Source organism: Polistes canadensis, unplaced genomic scaffold (assembly GCF_001313835.1).
Source record: "Polistes canadensis isolate GaletaPanama2010 unplaced genomic scaffold, ASM131383v1 scaffold_67, whole genome shotgun sequence".
Lineage (NCBI taxonomy): Eukaryota > Metazoa > Arthropoda > Insecta > Hymenoptera > Vespidae > Polistes > Polistes canadensis.
The window spans coordinates 450566-474125 of NW_014569614.1; the positions used below are offsets into that span (position 1 = coordinate 450566).

Consider the following 23560-nt stretch of genomic DNA (forward strand, 5'->3'; position numbering starts at 1 on the left):
TTTTTTTTATACATATATATATTATCTACATAGCCGATAACACAACGCTGACTTATTTTAGTTTAGTTCATACGTATCACAAATATTGTATATACGCTGCTGCAAAAGATATGATTTTTAATTATTATTATTATTATAATTATTATTATTAAGTGAGCGATCTCCTCGCCTTGATCTTTCCTTCTTTTTATGATCTTTCAATTTTTGTTTTTTGTTTATCTTATACTTTTTTTGTGTTTCCTAATCATCCTTCTAACGCTTTAAAATAAGATATAAACTCTATCTTCTAATTACTTGTTTTATCCAAAATGTAAATAGAGAAAGATGTAGCTAATAGACAACCTTGCAAAGATGAACGATTCATAATTTCTTTATTTTATCTTTTTATTTATAATTATAAATAAGTAATATACAATTTTATTCCTTTTAGTTTATATTTTAAAAACATATAATTAGATATTACTTTATATATATATATATATAATATTTTGTATGCACGTGTAATCTATCGCCAGGGGCATTAACAAATAGTTCCAAAATTTACTGCTAGGTAGCGTTCATGTACTTCGATAGTATCGAACTTATTGTGAAACTTATCGAAATCGAAATTCAAGATAGAAAAGTAATCAAAATGATAAAGATATTCAAATGCATTTAGTAGTGTCATTTCGATATTTATTTTGAAAAAAATAATCAATGAACAGCGAGTGTTTGTTTGTTTTTTAGAAATTATCCTTTTGCTATATAGATTATTGATATTAAGGTAACTCTTTCAATTCTCGTCAGATTTTCGTCGTGCAAACGTCGTTTTTCGTTCTTTCTTACAGATTTTTGTTATATTTATAATATTACTAATTCGTGTTCAATAATTTTAGACAATTGTAATTATAATTTGATAACACTTGAAATGTACGATATATTTTAATATAATACACATAAGTATAATGCAACGCGCAAGTATCATCAAATCACGTTTCATTTTCATATTTCGTAATATTAATTGAATGCACACGCGGTCATTTTAAATCAATGATTCATTCCTAATTTTAATTCTAATTTTTATATTTATATCCAAATCAATTTTGAAAGTTATTTTAAAGATTTCTTTCCTCATCAGATGTCGTAGTTTATTTGAGTCACGTAGTATAACGTTAGACGTCAACTTGGACAGGAATGGTCAGATGGCAAGATGGCTGGTGCCATAGTACGGTGTCTTAAGATTCCAAAGAGGCAATTAGGTAATTATTATCTTTTATTGTAATTTTTGAATCATTCAAACTACTTCTAATTAACAAGCGTAATAAATTTCACAAGTTGTGTGTTGTATACTTCGATTTACCATTGATTTAGAGGTTCTACGCACTATGTTTCTCTCGATTAAACAAGGTTATGTAATTAAACAATTTAAATCACTTTGTAGGCCTCTTGGGATCATCGTTAACTAATCAGCAACAACAGAGATCCTTAGCAGATGCTGCTCCCGAGGGCAAAGTAAGTTTATTTATTAGATTCATATAGGATATATGTGTTGTCCTATAATAGGATATATGTTAATCCTATAATAGGATGTATGTGTTGTCATTTAGTTTTGTGAATATTGGGAATAATTTATTCGTTAACAGAAAGTCGGTGGTCCTTTAGCAGATGAAGATCGTATTTTCACCAATTTATATGGTAGACATGATTGGAGATTAAAGGGTGCATTAAAGAGGGGTGATTGGTTTAAGACTAAGGAAATATTAGATAAAGGAGCCGATTGGATCATCAATGAGATTAAGGTCTCTGGATTGAGAGGTAGAGGAGGTGCTGGTTTCCCTTCAGGTATGAAATGGTCCTTTATGAACAAACCGGCTGATGGGAGGCCAAAGTATTTAGTTATCAACGGAGACGAAGGTGAACCAGGAACTTGCAAGGACCGTGAGATCTTGCGACATGATCCACACAAACTTGTAGAAGGATGTTTAATTGCTGGTCGTGCTATGGGTGCTTGTGCTGCATATATTTACATTCGTGGTGAATTTTATAACGAAGCTTCTAATATGCAAGTTGCTATTGCCGAAGCTTATCAAGCAGGATTGATTGGAAAGAATGCTTGCGGTTCTGGTTATAATTTTGATATCTTTGTACAACGTGGAGCTGGAGCGTACATCTGTGGAGAAGAGACAGCTCTTATTGAGTCTATCGAAGGGAAACAGGGTAAACCTAGACTAAAACCACCTTTCCCAGCAGACGTCGGTCTCTTTGGATGTCCAACCACAGTTACCAACGTTGAAACAGTTGCAGTCGCCCCTGTATGTTATTCTATAATTTTATTCATTTCTTAAATAATAATATCATTTTATTATTCGATTACTTCCATCTCTTAGACAATCTGCCGACGTGGTGGTGCTTGGTTTGCATCCTTTGGAAGACCGCGTAATCATGGTACCAAATTGTTCAATATTTCTGGTCATGTTAATAATCCATGCACCGTTGAGGAAGAGATGTCCATTCCTTTGAAAGAATTGATCGAAAGGCATGCAGGTGGTGTGATTGGTGGATGGGATAATTTATTAGGTGTTATACCTGGAGGATCTTCGACTCCGGTCATTCCAAAAAAGTATGTCATATATCATACAAGCTAAAATATATCTTATTCATTTTGTTTTCAATTATAGCGTCTGCGATACGGTATTATTAGACTTTGACGATCTCATTCGAGTTCAAAGTGCTTTCGGAACGGCAGCAGTCATCGTAATGAACAAACAAACTGATATTATCAAAGCTATTACTCGTTTGATTAGCTTTTACAAACACGAATCTTGCGGTCAATGTACACCTTGTCGCGAGGGTATTAGTTGGATGTATAAGATTTTACAGAGGTTCGTCTTGGGAAGAATTCATTCACATATGTTTCAATAATCTATGAGTAACATTATGGCATCTATATTCTTTCGTATAATTTAGGTTTAGGGAGGGAAATGCTGAAGAACACGAGATTGATATGCTATGGGAATTAACTAAACAAATCGAGTTGCACACAATTTGTGCTTTAGCTGACGGTGCTGCGTGGCCTGTGCAAGGACTGATTCGTCACTTCAGACCTGAAATCGAAGCTCGCATCAAACAGAAGAAAGAGGCCGCATCGTGTAATTAATAATGTGTAGTGTGGCAGGAGAGTATTTAAAAGAAAATAAGAAAACAATGAAAGAAACATCAGTTAATTTTTAGCAACCAGCAGGAAAAAAGGTGAACCAATTGTATATTGGCAAGGAAAGAACTAATTAATTAATTAAAAGGATGGAGTAAAAATGATGGAGCTGGTTGGCTGGCTAGAAACTTTATCATTTTGTATTTTTCAGTGTACATACATATATATAAAAAGAAGATAGACGCGATAGTACGAAGTTTCTTATGTAAGATTCTTCCTGATCCTCGTTTAAATATTAAATCGGGGTCGGTCAATAAAAAACGAAGGAAAACGCAATTTTCTCTCTCTCTCTCGCTCTTTCGCATCACACACCTGTGGTTCGTGCGTTCCAATGTAATTCCTCGTTTTATTTCATTCATTATTTTCTAAGGGAGGTAGCTTTCAAAAGTGTTCAGATAAAACATTTCATTGTTCTATATATATGCACACATATATAGAAGGATACTTGTTTTTTTTTTTTTTTTTTTGCATTTATTCGTTCATTATACAAGAAAATTCACTAACACTAAATGTTCCGCCGACTACACGGTACAGGTAATAATGATGGGCCGCATTTACCGCATTTATCAATGCGATACGATGTGCGTATACAATATATATATACATGTATTGTATACATACATTGCATACATTGCATATATATATATATATATAAAAGCGCATATCCATACATCGGCGTCTTTTTTATTTGTATTTTTATCTTTAACCCTTTTATTACTAACGACCCATATACAGGACGTCCATGCAAAGGTCCCATATGAACGACCGACCCATTTAAGGGTCGTATACCATGCGACGATACGTACATACGAACGAATTTATATGGAACGATATTCGTGTCAAGGCATGTGTCGTAACGAAAGGGTTAATTTTTATCTTCTTTTTCGTTTTCTTTCGTGTCGCCGCCGCCGCCGCCGCTGCCGCTCAATCGGGACTGTCTTTTTGCGGTATTTTTTTTTTTTTGTTATTTTTTATTTTTTTAATATTATCAATTACTTAAATAAATTTTATAACATAAGCTATCGTTTTAAATTCGGTTGAACTCGCTTTAACAGCAAGCCGCACCTTGTGAGTTAGTAAGCGCACACACTGTCTTTTATGATAGGTCCGTTGTTATTTTAACGTGTTAACATTCTTCATATTCATTATACAATCCTTTCTTTCTTTCTTTCTTTTATTATTTTTTTTTTATTTTATTTAATTTTATTTAATTTTATTTTATTTTATTTTATTTATTCGCGTCTGTTTTTATTTATTTTGTATATACTTCTCCGTTTTCAAAAACATATCCGATACATTTCACTCTCCACATTTTGGTACAAGATCAAAGGACTCCTTTAAGTAAATTTTTTGTCACGATTAATCCTTTGATCCAGAACTCGTAGATCCTAGTCGTATTCTAAAGCCTAAATATTCACGTTTACTCGATAATGAAACGAACGCGATTCGTAATAAAATAATTGTAGCACGGTTACTCACGCGTTTCATTCTCACACGTTATTATTATTTTAATTATTATTATTTTATTATTATTATTATTATTATTATTATTATTAATATATTATTTTATTATTATAATTATAATTATATTTGTATTTTATATATATATATATATTATTATTTTTTTGCATGTAATTTTTTCCTTATTTTTTTTTTAAATTTTCTTGTACTTGTTTGCAAAAATTTTCTGTGTATTTTCTCTCTCTCTCTCTCTCTCTCTCTCTTTCTCTCTCTTTCTCTTGTGTTGATTATGTTGTACGATTTTTTAACGACGACACTCGCAAGTAATCTCGCAAATATTTTTTTCTTTCTTTTTTTTTTTTTTTCGGTGTATCGACAAAACGTATCCTTTTATTTTAATTTTTTGTTTGTTGCGCAAAGTCGCCAAGTGAAAGGTACATGTATACGATATGATTAAAAGCTCGCCGATGCTTCTTGCTCTTTGGCATGATCACGTTTATTGTTTGAGACCCCCTATCGCTTGAGAGCTACGCTAATTATTTAATTTTCCTGGATATAAATCTGCCATAAAAATAGATGTCTTGTATTCTTTTCTATTCTCTCTTTCGCAGCAGTTTTTCTTTCATTCGTTCTCTTTCTCTTTCTTTATTCTTTTAACGCGTATATCTTTTTGAAAACCCCCCCTGCGAATATTCGAAATCATCAGAGTTAGAGAAAGAGAAATAAGATGGATCAGAATCGAAAACGTTGGATAAAATTCGAAGTCGTGTGACTCCGAAACTTCCTCGGCTGCGAATTTCTCGCTTTTATTTTTTTAACTCTTATTAGAATGAAATATATATGTAGAGAGAGAGAGAGAGAGAGAAAGAGAGTCTTACTAAATGAAATTTATGGAATAACAAACTCTCATGCCACATTTCTCTCTCTCTCTCTCTCTCTCTCTCTTTCTCTCTCTCTCTCTATTTCTTTTTTTATTTCTCTTTCTTTTTCTCTTTCTCTCAGCAAGCAAAACGATTTCTGTGTATTTTATCTATCGAAGCCAAGAACAACAATTTTCTTCGGTTCGCTTCCTCTCTCTATTTTCATCGTCCTAAGTTTACGTCGAAACAAAATGGCTGAAACCAATTCGCGAAATGTCCAATAAAAATACAAAATGGTTTTTCATTCTCTTTTTGCGTAATTTGTAAGAAAGAAAAAAAAAAAGAAGAAAAAAAACCCAGAAAATAATAATAATAATAATAATAATTGTGCGTTTAACATGCTGACATTTTAGTTATGAAATATGTTTCATTTTTGTTCAAGGATTGTGGTCTGTAATACGAATTTGTAATTCAAGCACGATCCACGATTTTAATCTTGATCATTGTCCACCTTTCCTTTCTCTCTTTTGTGTTCTTTTATTTTCTCTCTCATTCTTTCTCTCGCGAACACGACGTGTACAACAACGTGTTACAAAGGGGGATTTTTTCTTATTTTTTTTATTCTTTTTCTCTATGTACCAAAAAATTATTCAGAGAATAACGAGACCGTGATGTGTTCCTCTACGTAATCGCGATTCAAACATTCCCGTCAATACGACCTCATCTATCATTTCTCGACAGTTCAACTAATCGATTGTCTTATATATTATATATATTATATATATATATTACTCTGATCGTATAGTTTTTTTATTTTTATTTAATTTTTCTTACGACAAGCAAAGAAAGTGAGTCGTTTCAAAATTTCGCCGTCCCCCCATCTTTGTGTGTCTTCATTTTTTCTTATCTTTTTTTTTTTTCCTTTTTTCTTTTTTTTTTAAATCTTCTTATATAACCTTCTGCCAGCTAACAAGCATTCATTACGTAAAATGTATTTTGACAAAATTTGTCGAGCTAATAAGAAAGCTATAATTAATTAATAATATTTTGCAAAGATAGAAAAAATTAAAACGACAAACATCCGTCGTCGTCGTTGTTGTTGTTTTTTTCTTCTTCTTCTTCTTTTCATTTGTTTTCAAAAATTATTTGTTCGCGAAATAATTTTGAATATTACTTTTTTATTTTTTAAAAAATTCTCTCTTCATTCTTTTGGACCGTCGAGGAGTGAAAAATGGCGTGATTTTTCTTTATTTTCCTTTTTTATAATCGATAAATATTATATCGAATATATATTGCAGCAAAATAGTCTCGTTACTTTCCGGACAACAAAGTGACGTAGCACGTACGATGGTCACGATGATGATCGCTCATTATAGCGGATGGAAGGCACGGGGTTAAGGATATCAAAAAAATTGTTTGAAAGGGTCGTCACGATGATCGTTCGTTCCTTTGTTTGTTTGTTTGCTTTTTTCATTCGTTTGTTCATCGGGAATCATTGGTCGATTATTATTATTCTTATTATTATTATTATTATTATTATTATAAATCGCAGGATAGAAACTCGCGAATTCCCATAATCTTTGTTAAAACTATCGATCATCGGCCGTCCAATCGCTTGCTGCCCACGCAGGAAGTGGCGTCTCGTATTCCCATCCTGGTCCGCAATAACGCCACGCGTGCAGGTACATCACCAAATCCGATGGTTTAGGATCTCTGTACTTGACTTTGCATTCGTAACAGTGTGGATCCACGGTAACTTTGTCGTTAGCGAAACTAGGGAAATTTACAAAAAGATAAATAGAAATGAATACAATCAACAAATGAGCTGTTTATTTTGAAAGTGGCTTAAATCACTTTTTTCTTTTTTTTTTTTTTTAATTGAAAATGAAAAGATACCGTTCAGTTGTAATTAGTGTTGCCATTAACTCGGTTTTTTTTTGAAAAAGTGACTTATGCCACTTTCAAAATAAACGGCTCAAATATAGGAATAATATTAACGCTTTTAAATATACAATGATTCATTTGTGAATAAAATTTCATTAAATTACGTTATTAATAAATAAGAGTTTGAAGGTTACTCTAAGTATATTTTTTAATGAATATATATATATATATATATATATATATATATATATATATAAAAAATAAGAAAGAATGATGTACCTTTGATCGGGTGGTTCAGAACCGGTCTGTGTTCCAACCGTCACTTTGAGTGATTTAAGTTCTTGTTGGGGTGGTGGTCGTTCCTCCTCCGACAATGTAGCCGTGGAAGATGATTCCTCCGGTGAGGAGTTAGCGTTCTTATCAATGTTAGCCAGATCACGTTCCTCAATGTCGAGTTTCGACTTGAACATACTCATATCCGAATCTCCGTCCATACCAAGCCAATTTTCAGCATTGTGTATGCTAATTAAATCCCTGACCAATTCTTCATCTGTCTTACCGATGTTACCACCCTTTCCCTTGTGTGGTCCAAACACGACGTGATTGTAAAGAGGATCGTTAACAACTGGATAACCAAGATATTGCAGGTGTACACGTATTTGATGCATCCGACCAGTCTGCGGTTTGCAAAGTACGACCGAAGATTTTCCATTGTAACTCAAACGTTTGAAACGCGTTATACAGTCCTTGCCCTTTTCCGATACCTTGCAAACACCTATTTTATAAGACACGACCTCGATCGGTTCGGAACAGACCACTTCTTCTTCTGGAAATTCACCTTCGACTCGACACACGTATTGCTTGTGCACCTAAGGTATTACGAAAAGAAAATAGGTCAGGATTTCGTATCGAATAAATAAATAAATAAATATAATAATAAAATATAAATTCCTATATAGTTTTTCTTTACTTTTTATCCATTGGATTAATTTTCTATCGAATAATAATCAAACACATACACAAACACAAGTTTATATCGTATTTTAAATTATGTCACGATTAAGCAACAAATAACATCCAATTACAAACCTGTCTGTTTCTAATCTGGTGTTCCATTTGTCTTGCTTTTTTAGGTGTCCTACCAAAAAGTAATATTCCGCTTGTCAATCTGTCCAGCCTGTGGATCGTCCTAAGATTCTTCAAGTTGTACTCTTTAGCCAAAATGAAGACGACAGTGTTGTGTCTATAACGTCCACATGGATGAACCTGTATTAGTAGGCAAAGAACGAAGTTGTTAAAATTTAGAAAAAGGTACAATTTTGGTTTAGAAGGACCCCCACCACCACCACCACCACCACCACCACCACTACCATTCTTCTCACCCCTCAACGACCCCATTTTTCTTGGCTATTCGAGGAAAAAGCAATCGCCTCGACAAAGGCCGGTCGATTCCGCACTTCAAATGTATTTACGTAAATACATTTACACACATACATACATACATACAACACAACGCAACATATATTACACGTGAATATACAGCAGTCCACGCGACAATGCACCTGCACCGCGCGCACTGCACCTGCACCTGCTGCACCATGCCGCAAGGGAATAAACGTGCTGTCCTCTCGAACGAAAACAAATGGCAGCTTCCGTTAGAGTACGTCTTTACGATTCTTTCTTTCTTTCTTTCTTTGGGTTTTGTATTTTATTTTATTTTATTAACCCCGTGATAAAAAGTTATTTCATATTTTAATTCAAAATTAATATTAAAACTCTTCAGTTTTTTTATTCCATCACATTTTTTATCTTTTTTCTTTTTTTTGTTATTAAATTTCCAAATATATCGAATGTTTAGAACTTTATGTTCCTCGTATTTATCGAATATTGGACAAAAGTAATTAATATTATTAGATTTATGTGATTTTAAATTGATTTATCGGGAAAATACAAAGAAATATGTTTTTGTATTTATCTATCGATCTAATATTTTCTTTTATTTATTATTTATGCGTATCTTTTATGATAGGATAAATACGATGATCACGTTGTTATTGTTTTCCAATCGTAATAACGTTCTCGTGGAGTTACGTAACGTAAGAATTACTAATCGAGTGTTTCAGATCCGATCGAGAAATGATCAATGATCATTTAATAGACCAGCTGTTAGACCTGTTTAAATTATTAAAATCATACGTAAGAGAAATAATAGTGACAACCGACGATTAATATTGATGAATAATATATATTCGATTAATTTGAAATAATTTAAATGAATAATATTAATTACAATCATATTTTATATTGATCGTAGATATATTTAAACGAAAATTAATAAAGAAAACACGTAATGTGTTTGATATTTTATTTATAAATTAATACAAAAATTATGTGTTGTTATTAATTGTTTTCTTTTTTTTTTTCAAAACTAAACTTGCACACCATTACTTTCGTAATAAACGATCCAATTATAGCAACCTCTGTTCCGGCACTTTGACAAATTAGGGGGAAAATAGAAAAATGTGTTTCTCTCTCCCTCTTTCTCTCTCAAGATGTACAATAACGATTTCTTACTTCGAACAATACCAAACTAGAGAATCGCGGCCTAATTTTACATCGAGTAGTACTCTCATCTTATACGGAGACCTCTAACTGTAAAGAGGTACTTGTTACGAAGTTGCATAAGATTCGATTCCGTAAGTAATTGTGAATTTTTCTTTGAATGACCAATTTCTTTATTTCTTTTTCGACTACATCCTTATAAAAAGAAAAAAGAAAAGGAAAAACAAAAATGCATATAAATCAATCATTATATTATTATATTTTCGCGTTGATGAGATAAAACTATTCGATATTATTTATTAATCCTGATTTAAATTAAAACATTTTCTCTTATTCATTAATTACATTAAATATATTTTAAATCTACCAATTAACAAAATGACATAGTAATCATCGTTAAAATATGAAATCGTAATTGTATAAATATATAAATGAGTAATGAAAATTCCAATGAAATGTAAAAGACAAAGAGAAAGAGAGAGAGAGAAAAAATGAAATAAAAAATGATCGTTAAACGTTTCACTGCCAATTCTATTATTTTGATGCGTTCGAATATATTACGTAAAATAATAATTAATTATCAAAAAAAAAAAAAGAAATTGAGATATGAGACTTGATAGTCATGTAACAATAAGGATATCACTTTTCTCTTACATATGATTATTATTATTATTATTAATATTATGCATACAGGTTCTGAATGAACGTGCATTAACACATACACGCGTAACTTGCAAAATGGAAAAGGGAAGATAGATAGGATCGTTAAAAAGATATGTGTGTGAGAGAATAAGAGAAAAAGAGAAAGAGAAAGAGAAAGAGAAAGAAAGAGACAGAGAGAGAGAGAGAGAGAGAGAGAGACATTTTAATGTCGCATGCAACGTAAGCAGCTCCCACAAGGGATTATGTAAAATCGGTTCGCTCTAATTAGTCGTCAAAGTTAAATACGACTCATACTAACGATCGAAATTAAAGACAATGGTACGTTAGCAAGGGAGTGCTATTTTCCACGGCTATGACTCTTTTTGCTTCTCTCTCTCTCTCTCTCTTTCTCTCTTATATCTCTTTTGCTAATACAGAATTACGCATAAACGCATACACCTATTACATTGTTGACAAACGTTAGCCCCAACGTGTAGATTGAACAGCAATTCTACTTGATGAGATAGCATTTGTATGCATATACGTGTATTACATGTATATGTGTGTGTGTGTGTGTTGCCGGACGATTAATGAAATTTGTCGGTAGGACAACAATAAGTTTTCATTCTGTGAAAATGGGTGGTATAGTAACGATTTAATAAAACGTGTCAGTATGTTTTCAGTTGGGGAAACCCCGGTTGGTTTCTCTGTTCACCACGATGCTCTCCTCCCCCTCCCCCCTCCTCCTCCTCTTCTTGACCACTGTTTAACTTGGATCTCTACCCGGAAAATAAAATATAGGTGTACGTAATCCTAATGGTTTGTAGTAATAGTAATGTTAGTAGTGGTGTTGGTGAATGTTGGTAGTCGCACCGAAATCCACTGCATCGTGTGGCAAATAAAAACGAATCGGATAAGAGAGAGAGAAAGGGGGAACGAAATTGCGATGGGGTTTTGTTGTTTGCACCCTGAGTTGTTCGATGATTTTTTTTCTTTCTCTTTCTCTCTCTTTTCTTTTATTTTGTTGTTGTTGTCTTCGTCGTTAGTTTGTTCATTCGTTCTCGGAATGAATCGCGAAAACGAGAATGTGTCTAGCCCTCCACCCTCACTCCCTTCCCACCCCATTATCATGGTAGAAAATCTTACGGAATAACTTAACTTGCATTAAACCGAAATCTGTTAAACTTGTATCATTAATCAGATGAATTGAACGAGTTTACGGCTACAGTGATAGAAAAGACACTTCTAAAGTTTGGAATGAAATTTGAACAAAGATTAAATTGATCCTATAACCATTTATTGAATGTTTTCCCGTACAAATTTGCAATCATTCAAAATTGTTTGTAACGTTAAATAAATAATAAATCGTGTCGAGTGGCAACATATTATATTTCCAACGAGATATTTCAAATAGTTGATTAATAATTATTAAAACGTTAATTGTAATATACATTTTGAAATTATCCGATAAATGGTATGATCAAACCTACAAAAAAAGAAAAAGAAAAAAAAAGAAACTGAAAGTATCTAACAATCGTGTGTACTTTGATCTTTAATCCCATAAACCAGTAGTAAGGCAGGTGGTTGAACAAATTACAGAGTAGAAAAAAGGGAAACACAGAATGATGTTGTGGGGTGGTGGTGGTGGTAGCAAATAAAAAGCGAAAAACGAGAAGAAAGAAATAAAGAAAAAGGAAAAAGAAGGGTGGGACTACTGACAGTTTGACGAGGAGTTGTATTTGGGATCGTTTGGGGACTTGTACAGTGAAAGTTAGTTTGTCAGCTAGCAAAGTACATTTAACTGGCTTACCACGAGCAAAGCAGTAAGTGTTCCTAAGAGGAAACAAGGATATGTGGTTAAGTTAATATCCTCGAATATACCACAGATAATTGTTGTATGATATATCATAGCATTATTCATGTACTATGTCTATATTGTGATAGTATGTGTTTGGATAAGAAAATAATATGGTCAATGTAATAGGAGTAGAAGACATCAGACACAAATAGAAATAAAAAGAATGAGTGAGTGAGTGAGTGAGAAAGCAACAGACAGTTTTGGCAGTACAGTCCTGGCAGTACACCACTTACAGGGATGGAGGCGGGCTTGTTGACCACGACGACGTCCTCGTCCATGTGTATCACCGTGATCGGCTCCGAGGTGACAGGCACCTCGTGTCTGCAACACACCAATCGCAACCAGCTTAACATGGCTTTGTTCCTTATATTAACACTTTCGTACGTTAATCGTACGCATACACACACGCACACGTACTCACATTCACACGCACGCACACTTACACACTTACATTGATGACATAATTCCATGTTGGAACAAGTCTCAAAGTTTTCATCTATCAAACAATGATATTATACACGTACAATTTGTTTAGTCCTTTTAATTATTATTTTGTACTGTTTGATTAATTTTGCTTTAGAATTATATTAGCAACAGTAGCAGCAGCAGTAATAGTAGTAGTAGTAGTAGTAGTAGTAATAGTAACAGCAGCAATAGTTTAGGCTTTCTATCCAATCGATTTACACATGAATCGAGATAAGTGTGATAGAAAGTAAAAGAATGCATTACGGGGAACGTATTTATTCTCTCTTTCTCATCATCATCATAATCATTATCATTATCATCATAGTCGTAGTCGTACACTTATGGTAATAGGTCAGAAGTGTACGAAAGGTTGCTACGATCATTAATCAGAAAAATTGAAATTGGCGTTCATGCAGAAAGAGAAGAATTTCGAACGCCCATTGTAAACCGACATGAACAACGTGTTCCATTGTTTCAAATTGCTAGTCGATGTTCCCGTTTGAACCCTTTTTCTTTATTTTTTGTTTCTCTTTCTCTCTCTTTCTCTTTTCTATTCTTTCTTTTCTCTATTTTGTGTTTCTGTTGAGTTCCACCTACCTCTCTCGAAGTACAGTTCCCAAAATGTTCGAACAATTTGAACGGTTAATATTTTCGAAACACCTGCAACGCATTTGCAACTTCAATTATACCAAGTCGAAATGCACCCACACTTTATAGTCTTTCATTATTAAGTTCCACCCCTTTACCCTCTCTTTTCTCCCTTCATTTTATATACGAGTATTAACACATTCGAAACCGGTAATAATCTCGTAATCCTACGTCATTTGAAATTCTTTTTTCTTTTAATTAACTATTAGCAACGTTGTCTTAAAAGTTATTAAAATATTTAAAAATAGAATCGATCGATAAATAATACGCGTTATAATTCTTTCTATTTACTCTATTGTAATATTTTCTTCTTCTTACTATTATTATTATTATTATTATTAACATCATTAATATATTTTACATTTGAAATTATTATTCTATGCGATATAAAGTTATAAATAATATAATCTAGGACGTATGCGCGAGGGAGAAGAAAAAAAGAAAAAAAAAAAACAAAAGAAAAGAAAAGAAAAAACCACGTCGGCCGGCAATGTGTTAATTTTGTTTCTTTTTTGATATTTACATTAATGGGTGAGCCACGACATATACCGATTTATATTAAGATAAATCATTTTCTACCCTAGACCAGTGATTTGAAAAATGTCGTGCAAGGAATGGTTTCCTTCGAGGTCCAATTAAAGTACGCTCGTCCTAAGAACTGTGTAACTTGGCTAAGGGGAAGGGGAGAAGGGGGGGGGGTTCGTTCAGCTTTAGGATAGGTCTGATAGCCTTTACGTCAAATTGCGAACACCCACGCTCGCATTAAACCCACCACATTCACCCTATAATACTTCGATAGAGGATATGAGAAGAAGGTAATTGTATGAGTAAATTAATGTGTATGTGGGTGTTGGTGTGTTTGTGTTAGTAGTCGTTTTCCTTACATCTATAATATATTCCACTCTCTCAACTCTAGAAAATTACTCGAAAATACGGTACAATTAATGAGTAACCGATTCTCAATTCGGGTGTACTCGGGCTTACCTTCGAAGAGATTCCACTTTAGTTTCGAAACCTTCGTTAACTCATTGCGTAAACGTAACAATTGCCGACAGTTTCTCACGCTTTCAAGTAGTTCAGTTCGAATATCGTTTCCATAAATTTACTCTCACGGTTAAGAAACAGAATTAAAGAGATAGATAGAGTGAAGATTTATAAACGTTAAAATCTTTCAACTAAATTAGTAAAGGAAGAATTATCGATGAGACTTTTGTACTTCTATTTCTACTATCAACGTAAGTTCTCATTTTTTTTTTTTTTTTTTTTTTTTTTTTTTAAACAGGTAGTTTGACTTATTAACTTTCTTTTTAACAAAGAAAGAAAAGTGGTGCTCGAGGAGTATTTTCTCTCCTTCTTCTTCTTCTTTTTCATTTCGTAAAAGTAATTTAATCTTTTAACTTTATTTCGCAATCTTTGCTTGAGTATCTCAGCCCGTTAAACGGTTTTATAAGAATCGATTGATCAATCAAATCAAATCGTTGTAAAAAGTTTTCGTAACTTTTGTGGAAGACTTTCCCCCTCCCCTCTCTCTCCCCTCAGATGTCATTAGAAAAAATATATTTGAAATAATGTAACAAAAACAGGAAAAAAAAAGAACAACTTTTGTAGAAATAAATGTGAATCGAATCGAATTATTCGATGATTCTTGATTCATAATTCGATGCATAATATATTTGGTTTCAATATACATAAGGAAACTGATGAAAGGAGGAGGAGGAGTAGTAAGGATTCCTCATGAAAAATTCAAATAGAATAATACAAGAATTGGAAGATATTACAAACTTGGTTGGATATTACGAAATTCATTAGGAATATGTTTTAGCATTTGTAGCTTTTTAAAACAAATGTCTCGATGATTTTTTTTTCAGAAAAAATGTGTGTGTGTGTGTGTTGCAATATATGCAAAGAATAGCGTGAAGATAAATCGTAGAGGGATGATGGGATGATCTAAGACTCGATCAAATATCAAACACGTTCCGTTCAATGACGTTATAGCAAACTAAGAAGTAAGTAGGTAGGTAGTAGGCAAGTATAGTGGCTGACTAACGTTTACCTTCGTTGGCCAAGTAAAGGTAGGAATATAACTGAAGGGAAAAGGTGAGCGGCCAACCTTTGACCTCCTTCCGATATCATCGTGTACTCGATCCGAGCTAATAAATCAACCTGTCACCGCTTTCTTTTCGTCGTCCCTGCAAACCGCGACACACTTTGCCAACCAGCACCCTTTACACATACTTCCATTTTACCCTATTTGCCATTACCAACTTAACCTACCTACCAACCAACCAACCAACCAACCCACCTTATCCACCTCATTGGCAACCACCCACCCACCTACCCAACCAACCAACCAACTAACCCACCCGGACGTACCATTTACTACTGTGCTACTCTGTGACTAGCAGATAAGGTTCCATTTAAGAACATGATTAGTTGACTTGGTCTTAGATTCGCAAAATGCAAAACTATTAAGAAAACTTGAAAGATCGTTAATTCTCCGTGATAAACGCTTATTTATGTTTATTATGTATATATATTATAGTTTAAAAGTTAAAAAACACATTACAGAGAGAAATAAGATATTTGTAAGAGAAAAGAAATGAATGATATCAATATATTCTTGTATTGATGTATTGTTATATATTGATTGTTTATGTTAGATTTGTTTTTTTTTTTTTTTTTTGGTTGGTAAGAATATTTACAAATAATTCTGAAACTACTTTTGGCTGATAGTATATGTGAATTTTGTATAATAGAGAAATATTGTTCGTATGAAACTGTTGGTACGTTTCTGATCTCATGTGTATTTCAAAAAAGTCTTTTCAATTTTCTATAATACATAAGGTAGATATATAAATTTGTAGATATTGTGGAGTAAAAGTATAAGAAACAACAAATAGGGAACGTTTTGAAAGAGAAATGGTTACTTTTATTTCGAATGGAGGAGGCTTTCTTCGATATCTTTAGTTTTAGTTTTACTTTATAGACTAGCAATTTCTGTTAGGATATATATATATATAAATAAATATATATATGTGTATATATGTGTGTGTATGTGTATCGATATATACGATCGGTATAGTCATTATTTCTTTTCTTTTTTTTTTTCCTTGAATATTCGCGTAAAGTAGAACTGTGTCGATAGGTATCGAAAAAAAAAAAAAGAAAGAAAGAAAGAAGAAAAAATGGAAAATACGATGCACCGTTTATTCGTTCGTTTCAAAGCGTTAGAAAAAAGGGACGAGGGAATATTTTGAAAAAAAAAAAAAAAAAAAAAAAAAAAAAAAAAAAAATAAAAATAAAAAAGATATTTTATATATACAAGAGAAAATAAATGTTCCATCGAGGTTTCTCTTCTCACCCTTACTTTTATTTTTTTTAGAGAGAAAGAAAAAAAAATTAAAGTTTCGCTAATTATATCAGATCGATAAATGTAATGAGTAAAAATAAGAGAATTATGGTAATAATCGGACGTGTCGAATGTTTATCGAAATAAATTGTTTGTAATTGGTCCCTAACAGGGATCTAGGAGTTTCCTCGGTACTGTTTATGTTTACTTTGCACTACTGAGAATCTTGACTAAGTTAAGTCAATTTTAGGTGCAATAAGACAAACAAGAGTATACCAGTAACGAACTAGTTGTTGCCAAGGGAGAAGTAACGAAACTATGTGGTAAATGGTAGATAACACTGTTACTATAATATCAACATATTTAGAGATGTTCGAATTAATTTAACACGCGATATTATATTCTTTAACAATATATTTCTCTTCATTATTTTTACGTTCTTTTTGAAAAATTCTTATTTTTAATATCATTTCTTTTTTTTTCAAAATTTTTCGTCGTGTACCTTCACAAATGTGATCAGAATAATTATTTGTAATACCATAGTATTACATTTATTCTTTTTTTTTTTAAAGGAAGAATTTGTGACTATTTTTAATCTCTTTCTTAATTATTCTTACGTTTTTTTTTGAGAAATTCTTATTTTTAATAATATCATTTTTTTCTTTTTTCAAAATTTTTCGTCGTGTACCTTCACAAATGTGATCAGAATAATTATTTGTAATACCATAGTGTTACATTTATTCTTTTTTTTTTAAAGGAAGAATTTGTGACTATTTTTAATCTCTCTCTTAATTATTCTTACGTTTTTTTTTTTGAGAAATTCTTATTTTTAATAATATTATTCCTTTTCTTATTTTTTATTTTTTCTTTCAAAATTCTTCGTGTACCTTCACAAATGTGATCAAAATAATTATTTGTAATACCATAGTGTTCCATCTATTCTTTTTTTTTAAAGGGAGAATTTGTAACTATTTTAAAACGTGTTTCGTTGACGGAATAAAGAAAAAAGTTTATCTTCTTGAACACATTCAAGGAGACTTTCGATACAAGAAAAAGAAAAAATGAAAGAATAGAGAGAGTTAAGATTCAAATGGGTATAAAAAATCAGTTTAACCAGCATTATTTTTTCTCGAGGAGGAATAAGGAGAAGGAAGAGGTGGAATGAGGAGGAAGAGGAAGAATAATAGTAGACGTTTCCGAATTACGATGCCAGGAAGGCAATCCGCAACAAGTTCACTTTTCACAGTGATTTCTCTGGTAGGAAGTAACACGCCAAGAACCCCATCCTTTCTTGGCACGGACATTCTCGCCAAACCACCCAAAACATTGTCACCGATAGCACGTCAATTTCAGCAACAAGTATTCCCAACTTCCAAAACAAACGCCCAGATAAACCTTCTCATCTGTTTGAATATACGTTGCTCTCTCTCTCTCTCTTTCTTTCTCATTTATTTTCTTTCTTTTTGTCTTTCTCTCTCTCTCTTTTACTCGTTGGTAAAGTTTGCACCAAATGACAAACCGGTGTTTTTAAAAAGAGAATGATAGATGAAAAGTCGCATCGATTTGTCTGGTTTGAATTTTAAACGATTTGCTTTTGTCGAATGTGGGCTGTTTTTTTTTTGTTTTCGTTCGCCACCTCTTTTCTTTTTTTTTTTCCTATCATCGATCGATCCCGATCCCACCCACCCTCAAACGAATTTTTTCCCTCCCTTGTTTCCTTCCCATTTGTCGCGTAAACTTTTATTTCCACGCGATATTTGAAATTATTGTACGGATTTATCGATAAACTTTTCTTTACTTTTGTATATTAACAGACGCGTGATTTAAATAGAAAAAAAAGGAAGAACATCGAAATTATAGAAAATTTGTATTAACATGTCCCCATTCCACCAATAACATATATATATATATATAAAATTCTGCAAAAGTGTTTGTGCAATATTTTTTGGTTTAATTAAATCGAAACGCGTTGTTCTATTCGTAAAAAAATTATTGAAAATAAAAGAGACGTCGAAATCGTAGAATTAAAAAAAAAAAAGCAAAAAAAGAATAAAAAAAACCCGAAATACCGGTTAAATGTCAATGCAACAACAAAGTATCGATTTTATCCAGGCCGCGTATTTGTGGATTGTGGATTGCAGTAATAAAGTGACAATCTCCCAACCGATTGGAGAGGAAACACGAATAATTGCGTATAGATGAAATAGCAACAGCAACAGCAATAGCAGAAGCAGCAATTCGATGCAAATTCAGACGATGACCTAGCACGAAAGGTCGTTCAAGGAAATTACTGAATTAAAAAGAAAACCCAACGAACCAGCCAACCAAGTAATCAACGAATCATCCAACCAACCAATCAAATAACCGAGTGTTAGCTATATCGACTGCTTGATTTCTTGGCTGTTGCTGTTGCTGATGATGATGATGATGATGATGATCATCTTATGTGTATCACATCCAAGTATATACACACACAGACGCATACACTCTCTCTCTCTCTCTCTCTTACAAATTGTCTGTTCGAATAGAATGAGACATAATACGTCACACTGTGTTACTACTTAGAAATTATTACGCAACCCTAACCAGATGCGTCCTTCGAGAACGTACACCTGCCTTTCCAGTATTTCAAAGCCTTTCTCTCGAAGGCCTTCTACTCTTCTCTTCAACAAGCACTCATGATGCCTTTCTATTTCGTCTTCGCCCAATCGTATGAGATTCTTCATAACATTTCACACGACTGTTACCTTTTTCTTTTTCTTTTTCTTTATTTGATTTTATTTTATTCTCTACTTAAATCATCTACCACATTCGCATTAATATTTCATGCGAATTCTTTTAGACGTAACACTTTCACTATTTGACACAAAATAATATCACTAACCACCGGTTGGTCTTTTTTCTTTCACGCGGAATTTAATTTTAATCCTCGTTCAAGGTTATTGAAATTTTTTTTTTCTTTTCTTTTCTTTTTTTCCTCCCCTCTCAGATTTTTTTTCCGCACGCGCGTGTCTGTAGTATTTGTTTGCGTGTTTCTTTCTCTGTGAGTAACGGGTAATCTTTTTACTTTCCAATCGAGATATTAATAATCGATATTAAATCGTTCACACGCGATTATTAAAGATTCGATCTTTTTCGATTGTAATAATATATAAACGTTTGTTTTTTAATAAATTTTATAACAATGATTGAAAAGATAATCGATAATAATAATAATCATCGAATTAATCGTGACTATGTTAAAGTCAAACTGTGTGATTTAGAAATAACTAGTAAATAAAGATAAATGTATGATATTTAAACGTTGATCGTTAAACAAGATGTAGAAATAATAATAAGTATAATAATAATAATAATAATAAAATACGAGGATAAAAATGGAAAGGAAAGGCCATATATAAACTGGCCCCAAAAAAGATGGAAATAATTCGTTGCGAAAACATCGGTGTATTTTAATGACATTTTTATCTTATCCAAAGAAGAAAACGAAGGGAAAGGATGATGAAGAAGAAGAAGAAGAACAAGAAATATTTGAATAAGAGAAAAAGAGAGAGAGAGAGAGAGAGATAGAGAGAGAGACTGATTTCATCGTGCATAGAAAATGATAGCAGGTAACTTGTTTGAGTAGAAATCCGATGGAAGTGAGTTGATATAACGTGTACATATTATACAGGGTGGGCTAAAAGTCACTAGACTATTACGATAGGTAATGGAAGAAGAAGTCAACCACCGTGGAGAAAAAAAATATGATTGCCATTTGAAAAGAGAATATCATTTAGAAAAGTAATTAAAAATTTCTTTTTTCAAGATGCTTATATTTATTTGTTCGATCAAATAATATAAATAAAAAAATATGTGTAATAAATTCAAAAAAGATTTCTTATATATTCTATTTTTAAAATGGTCTAGTAACTTTGGAACCATCCTATACAACATATATACATATATCTTACATATATACATATGTAGATATGTATACATAGATAGATATTATATATAGGAGGAGAATATCAAACACTAAACGTGTGCGTTAACTTGGGTAGTATTCGTGCCAAGGATACTCCACGTAATACCGAACGTGGTTCCTTCAGAGAGTAGAAGGATCTACAAGGTTATCGATCCGACTTTAGACTCGTGTGTTATATGTGCACACAAGCCTCGAGAGATCAAGATGGTTGGTAGGTAATATGAATTGCCATGATGATGATGATGATGATGATGTTTCATTAAATAGTTGACAGAAAATTTCAGGTTGTTCGGTTACGTTGACTTTTCATAAGATTCTTGAAGAGAACAGAACAGAACAGAATAGAATAGAACAGAATAGAAAATAGAAGAAAAGAGAAATATTACAAAGGATTCCCACCGTTAGTTTCAAGTTAGCTCATTTCGTTTGCTCGGTTCCTAGCAAAAAGTTAACCTAAACGCTGCTGTAAAATATTGTAAGGGGTTATTTTTTTTTCTTTTTTTTTTTTTTCTTTCTTTTTGTTGTTTTTTTCTCTTACCTATGAACGACGTTAGCCAGAAGGTCATTATGTCGCAATCTATAATCCACGTCCACCCTTTGGTAATTGACGGTGAGCGTACCAGCACGAATACATCTCTCGTATTCCTCAGCAGGATGGGCACGGAATTCCCTCGCAAAGACCTCCAGGATTTTCTCGCCGACCCATCGGCCTTTCGTGAACGTTGTAAATGTGAAGTAATAGGGATATACCTTTCGAAGCCCTGTTATATAAATGACATTCTATCTAAAGAACTTTTATTCGTCTAATATAATACAGTAAATAATAAAATCATCAATTCGGTGGTTGGTTCTTAATAAAACCTTCTCTTTTTCTTTTTTTTTTTTTTCTTTTTTATCGAATAATCAAAATTATTGTGACCATTTGAAAAATCCTTGCACATGATACGGAATCAATTGGTTATTCTTTACTTTTTCTTTTCTTTATTTTTTCTATTTTATTTAAATATTTTAACGTGCTCGTTGATTTTATATATATAAAGACACAAAATTCAATAGAATATTACAATCGATGGAGGAAGGAGGGGGGAAAAAAAATAAGAACGATATTAAACAAATATGTCAAAGTTATTTTCTAACTTATACGATAAAATATATAACCGACATTCTTGAATCTCGTTCATAATAACTTTAAAGTTACATGACGTTATAGAAAGAATAGACGAAAGGGGGGAAAGAAGGGAGCAGAGAGAGAGAGAGAGCGAGAAAGAATTTAAGACTAACACAATGGAATACACACACACACACACATACAGCTTTTCGAAGGCCGAATCAAAAACTAGAGATATTAGTTGGGTCGAGGAATTTTTCACGATGATGGGGGGGGGGAAAGGTAAGGGAAAAGGGGGTTCGTTCGTTCACCAGGAAAAGACGAGTGCAATGTAAAAGGAAGGAAGGAAGGAAGAAATAAGTCAGACAGACAGACAGACAAACAGACAGACAGACAGACAGACAGAGGGAGAGAGAAGGAGAATAAAGAGTAAAGAGAAGAGAAGAAAAGAGAAGAAGCTTTTGAGGTAGAAGATCTGGATTACGTGGTGAACGTGAAACGTGCCGAGAGTCGTTCGAAGGATCCTCTAGAGATCGGCCTTCCCTTGCTTGCCCTTCACCAATATTCTCATCCACTTATACACACACACACACACACAAATGTATATATGTCTTGTTCAATCCACATCTAAAACCACACGAACAGAAACACACACTCATACACATACGTATATGTCTTCTTCATTTTACATCTAAAACCACACATATAGACATACGGACATCATACACAGACACACACACACATAGAGAGAGATACACCAGATGCTTGGTTCTTCGTTCTCTCTCTCTCTCTCTCTCTCTCTCTCTCTCTCTCTCTCTCTCTCTCTCTCTTTCTCTCTCTCTCTCTTTCTCTTTCTCGTGAAGAAGAAGAAGAAGAAGAAGAACTTGAAAAGAGACGAAGACAACGAGGAGGAGACAATGCGTCGTCCTCGACGATGTGTTAAGCCTCCTCTCGAAACATGCTCGTTTCATGATAGTTGAAAAGGCTATGGAAGAAGAATATATACATCCCTCTATACTACTTTTACTAATTCTACTTCTTTTTCTTGTTCTTTTTCTTTTTCTTCTTCTTTTTTTCTTTTATCGTTTTATCGAGTGGTAAACTACTGCTTAGGTAGGTAACTTTTAAATGAAATTCATTTAACGCGTGTGAACCCCCATGAGAAGAAAGAAATAAATGAAAAAGAAAATGAAAAAGAAAATGAAAAAGAAAATGAAAAAGAAAAAAAGAAAAAAAAACAACGAGTAACTGTTAATTACAGTATCATTGCATTGTACGAACGAGTTAGTATATTTTTTTCTTTTTTGAAGTTATACTTCTTTTGGCGTGTTTTGAAAAGTGAAGTTAGATGCGACTGAAAAATCGACACCCACGAAGTTGTCGATATTTACACGATGCGCGGGAAAATTGAAGTTATTTTTGAGGTTATATTCGTTTTGGTACGTGCTAAAGAAGTATAACTTCTTACGTGCGTACATAAGTATGCACATTAGTTTCTTTTTTTGRAGTTATACTTCTTTTGGCGCGTTTAAGAAAGTGAATTTAGATGCGACCGAAAAATCGACA

At 32.8% G+C, this 23560-nt stretch overlaps 2 protein-coding genes across 4 annotated transcripts in view; one reads left to right on the forward strand and one right to left on the reverse strand.

Moving 5' to 3' along the window:
* Positions 1-1127: 1127 nt before the first annotated feature.
* Positions 1128-3466, forward strand: LOC106786179 (NADH dehydrogenase [ubiquinone] flavoprotein 1, mitochondrial). Its single transcript, XM_014747290.1, has 6 exons — positions 1128-1238; positions 1421-1491; positions 1623-2291; positions 2367-2599; positions 2658-2861; positions 2947-3466. Exons 1-6 carry the CDS (start codon positions 1190-1192, stop codon positions 3134-3136), a joined length of 1416 nt encoding a protein of 471 aa, XP_014602776.1. The 5' UTR covers positions 1128-1189; the 3' UTR covers positions 3137-3466.
* A 1477-nt stretch (positions 3467-4943) lies between these two features.
* The window catches only part of LOC106786182 (RNA pseudouridylate synthase domain-containing protein 2-like), an 89487-nt gene continuing 70870 nt past the window's right edge, over positions 4944-23560 (reverse strand). For all 3 annotated transcript variants that reach the window (XM_014747292.1, XM_014747295.1, XM_014747293.1), the window contains exons 5-9: positions 21425-21647; positions 12691-12778; positions 8485-8661; positions 7675-8264; positions 4944-7284 (exon numbers count right to left, since the gene is read on the reverse strand). In XM_014747292.1, the coding sequence (XP_014602778.1) occupies positions 7101-7284; positions 7675-8264; positions 8485-8661; positions 12691-12778; positions 21425-21647 (1262 nt within the window). In that variant the 3' untranslated portion in view covers positions 4944-7100. The remainder of the gene's footprint in view (positions 7285-7674; positions 8265-8484; positions 8662-12690; positions 12779-21424; positions 21648-23560) is intronic.

Excerpts from the sequence above, each read along its gene's own strand:
- LOC106786179 (XM_014747290.1), top strand. The coding sequence starts at position 1,190 with ATGGCTGGTGCCATAGTACGGTGTCTTAAGATTCCAAAGAGGCAATTA. Across the intron at positions 2,292-2,366 it reads AAACAGTTGCAGTCGCCCCT|ACAATCTGCCGACGTGGTGG; the intron begins GTATGTTATTCT and ends TCCATCTCTTAG. Across the intron at positions 2,600-2,657 it reads ACTCCGGTCATTCCAAAAAA|CGTCTGCGATACGGTATTAT; the intron begins GTATGTCATATA and ends TTTCAATTATAG.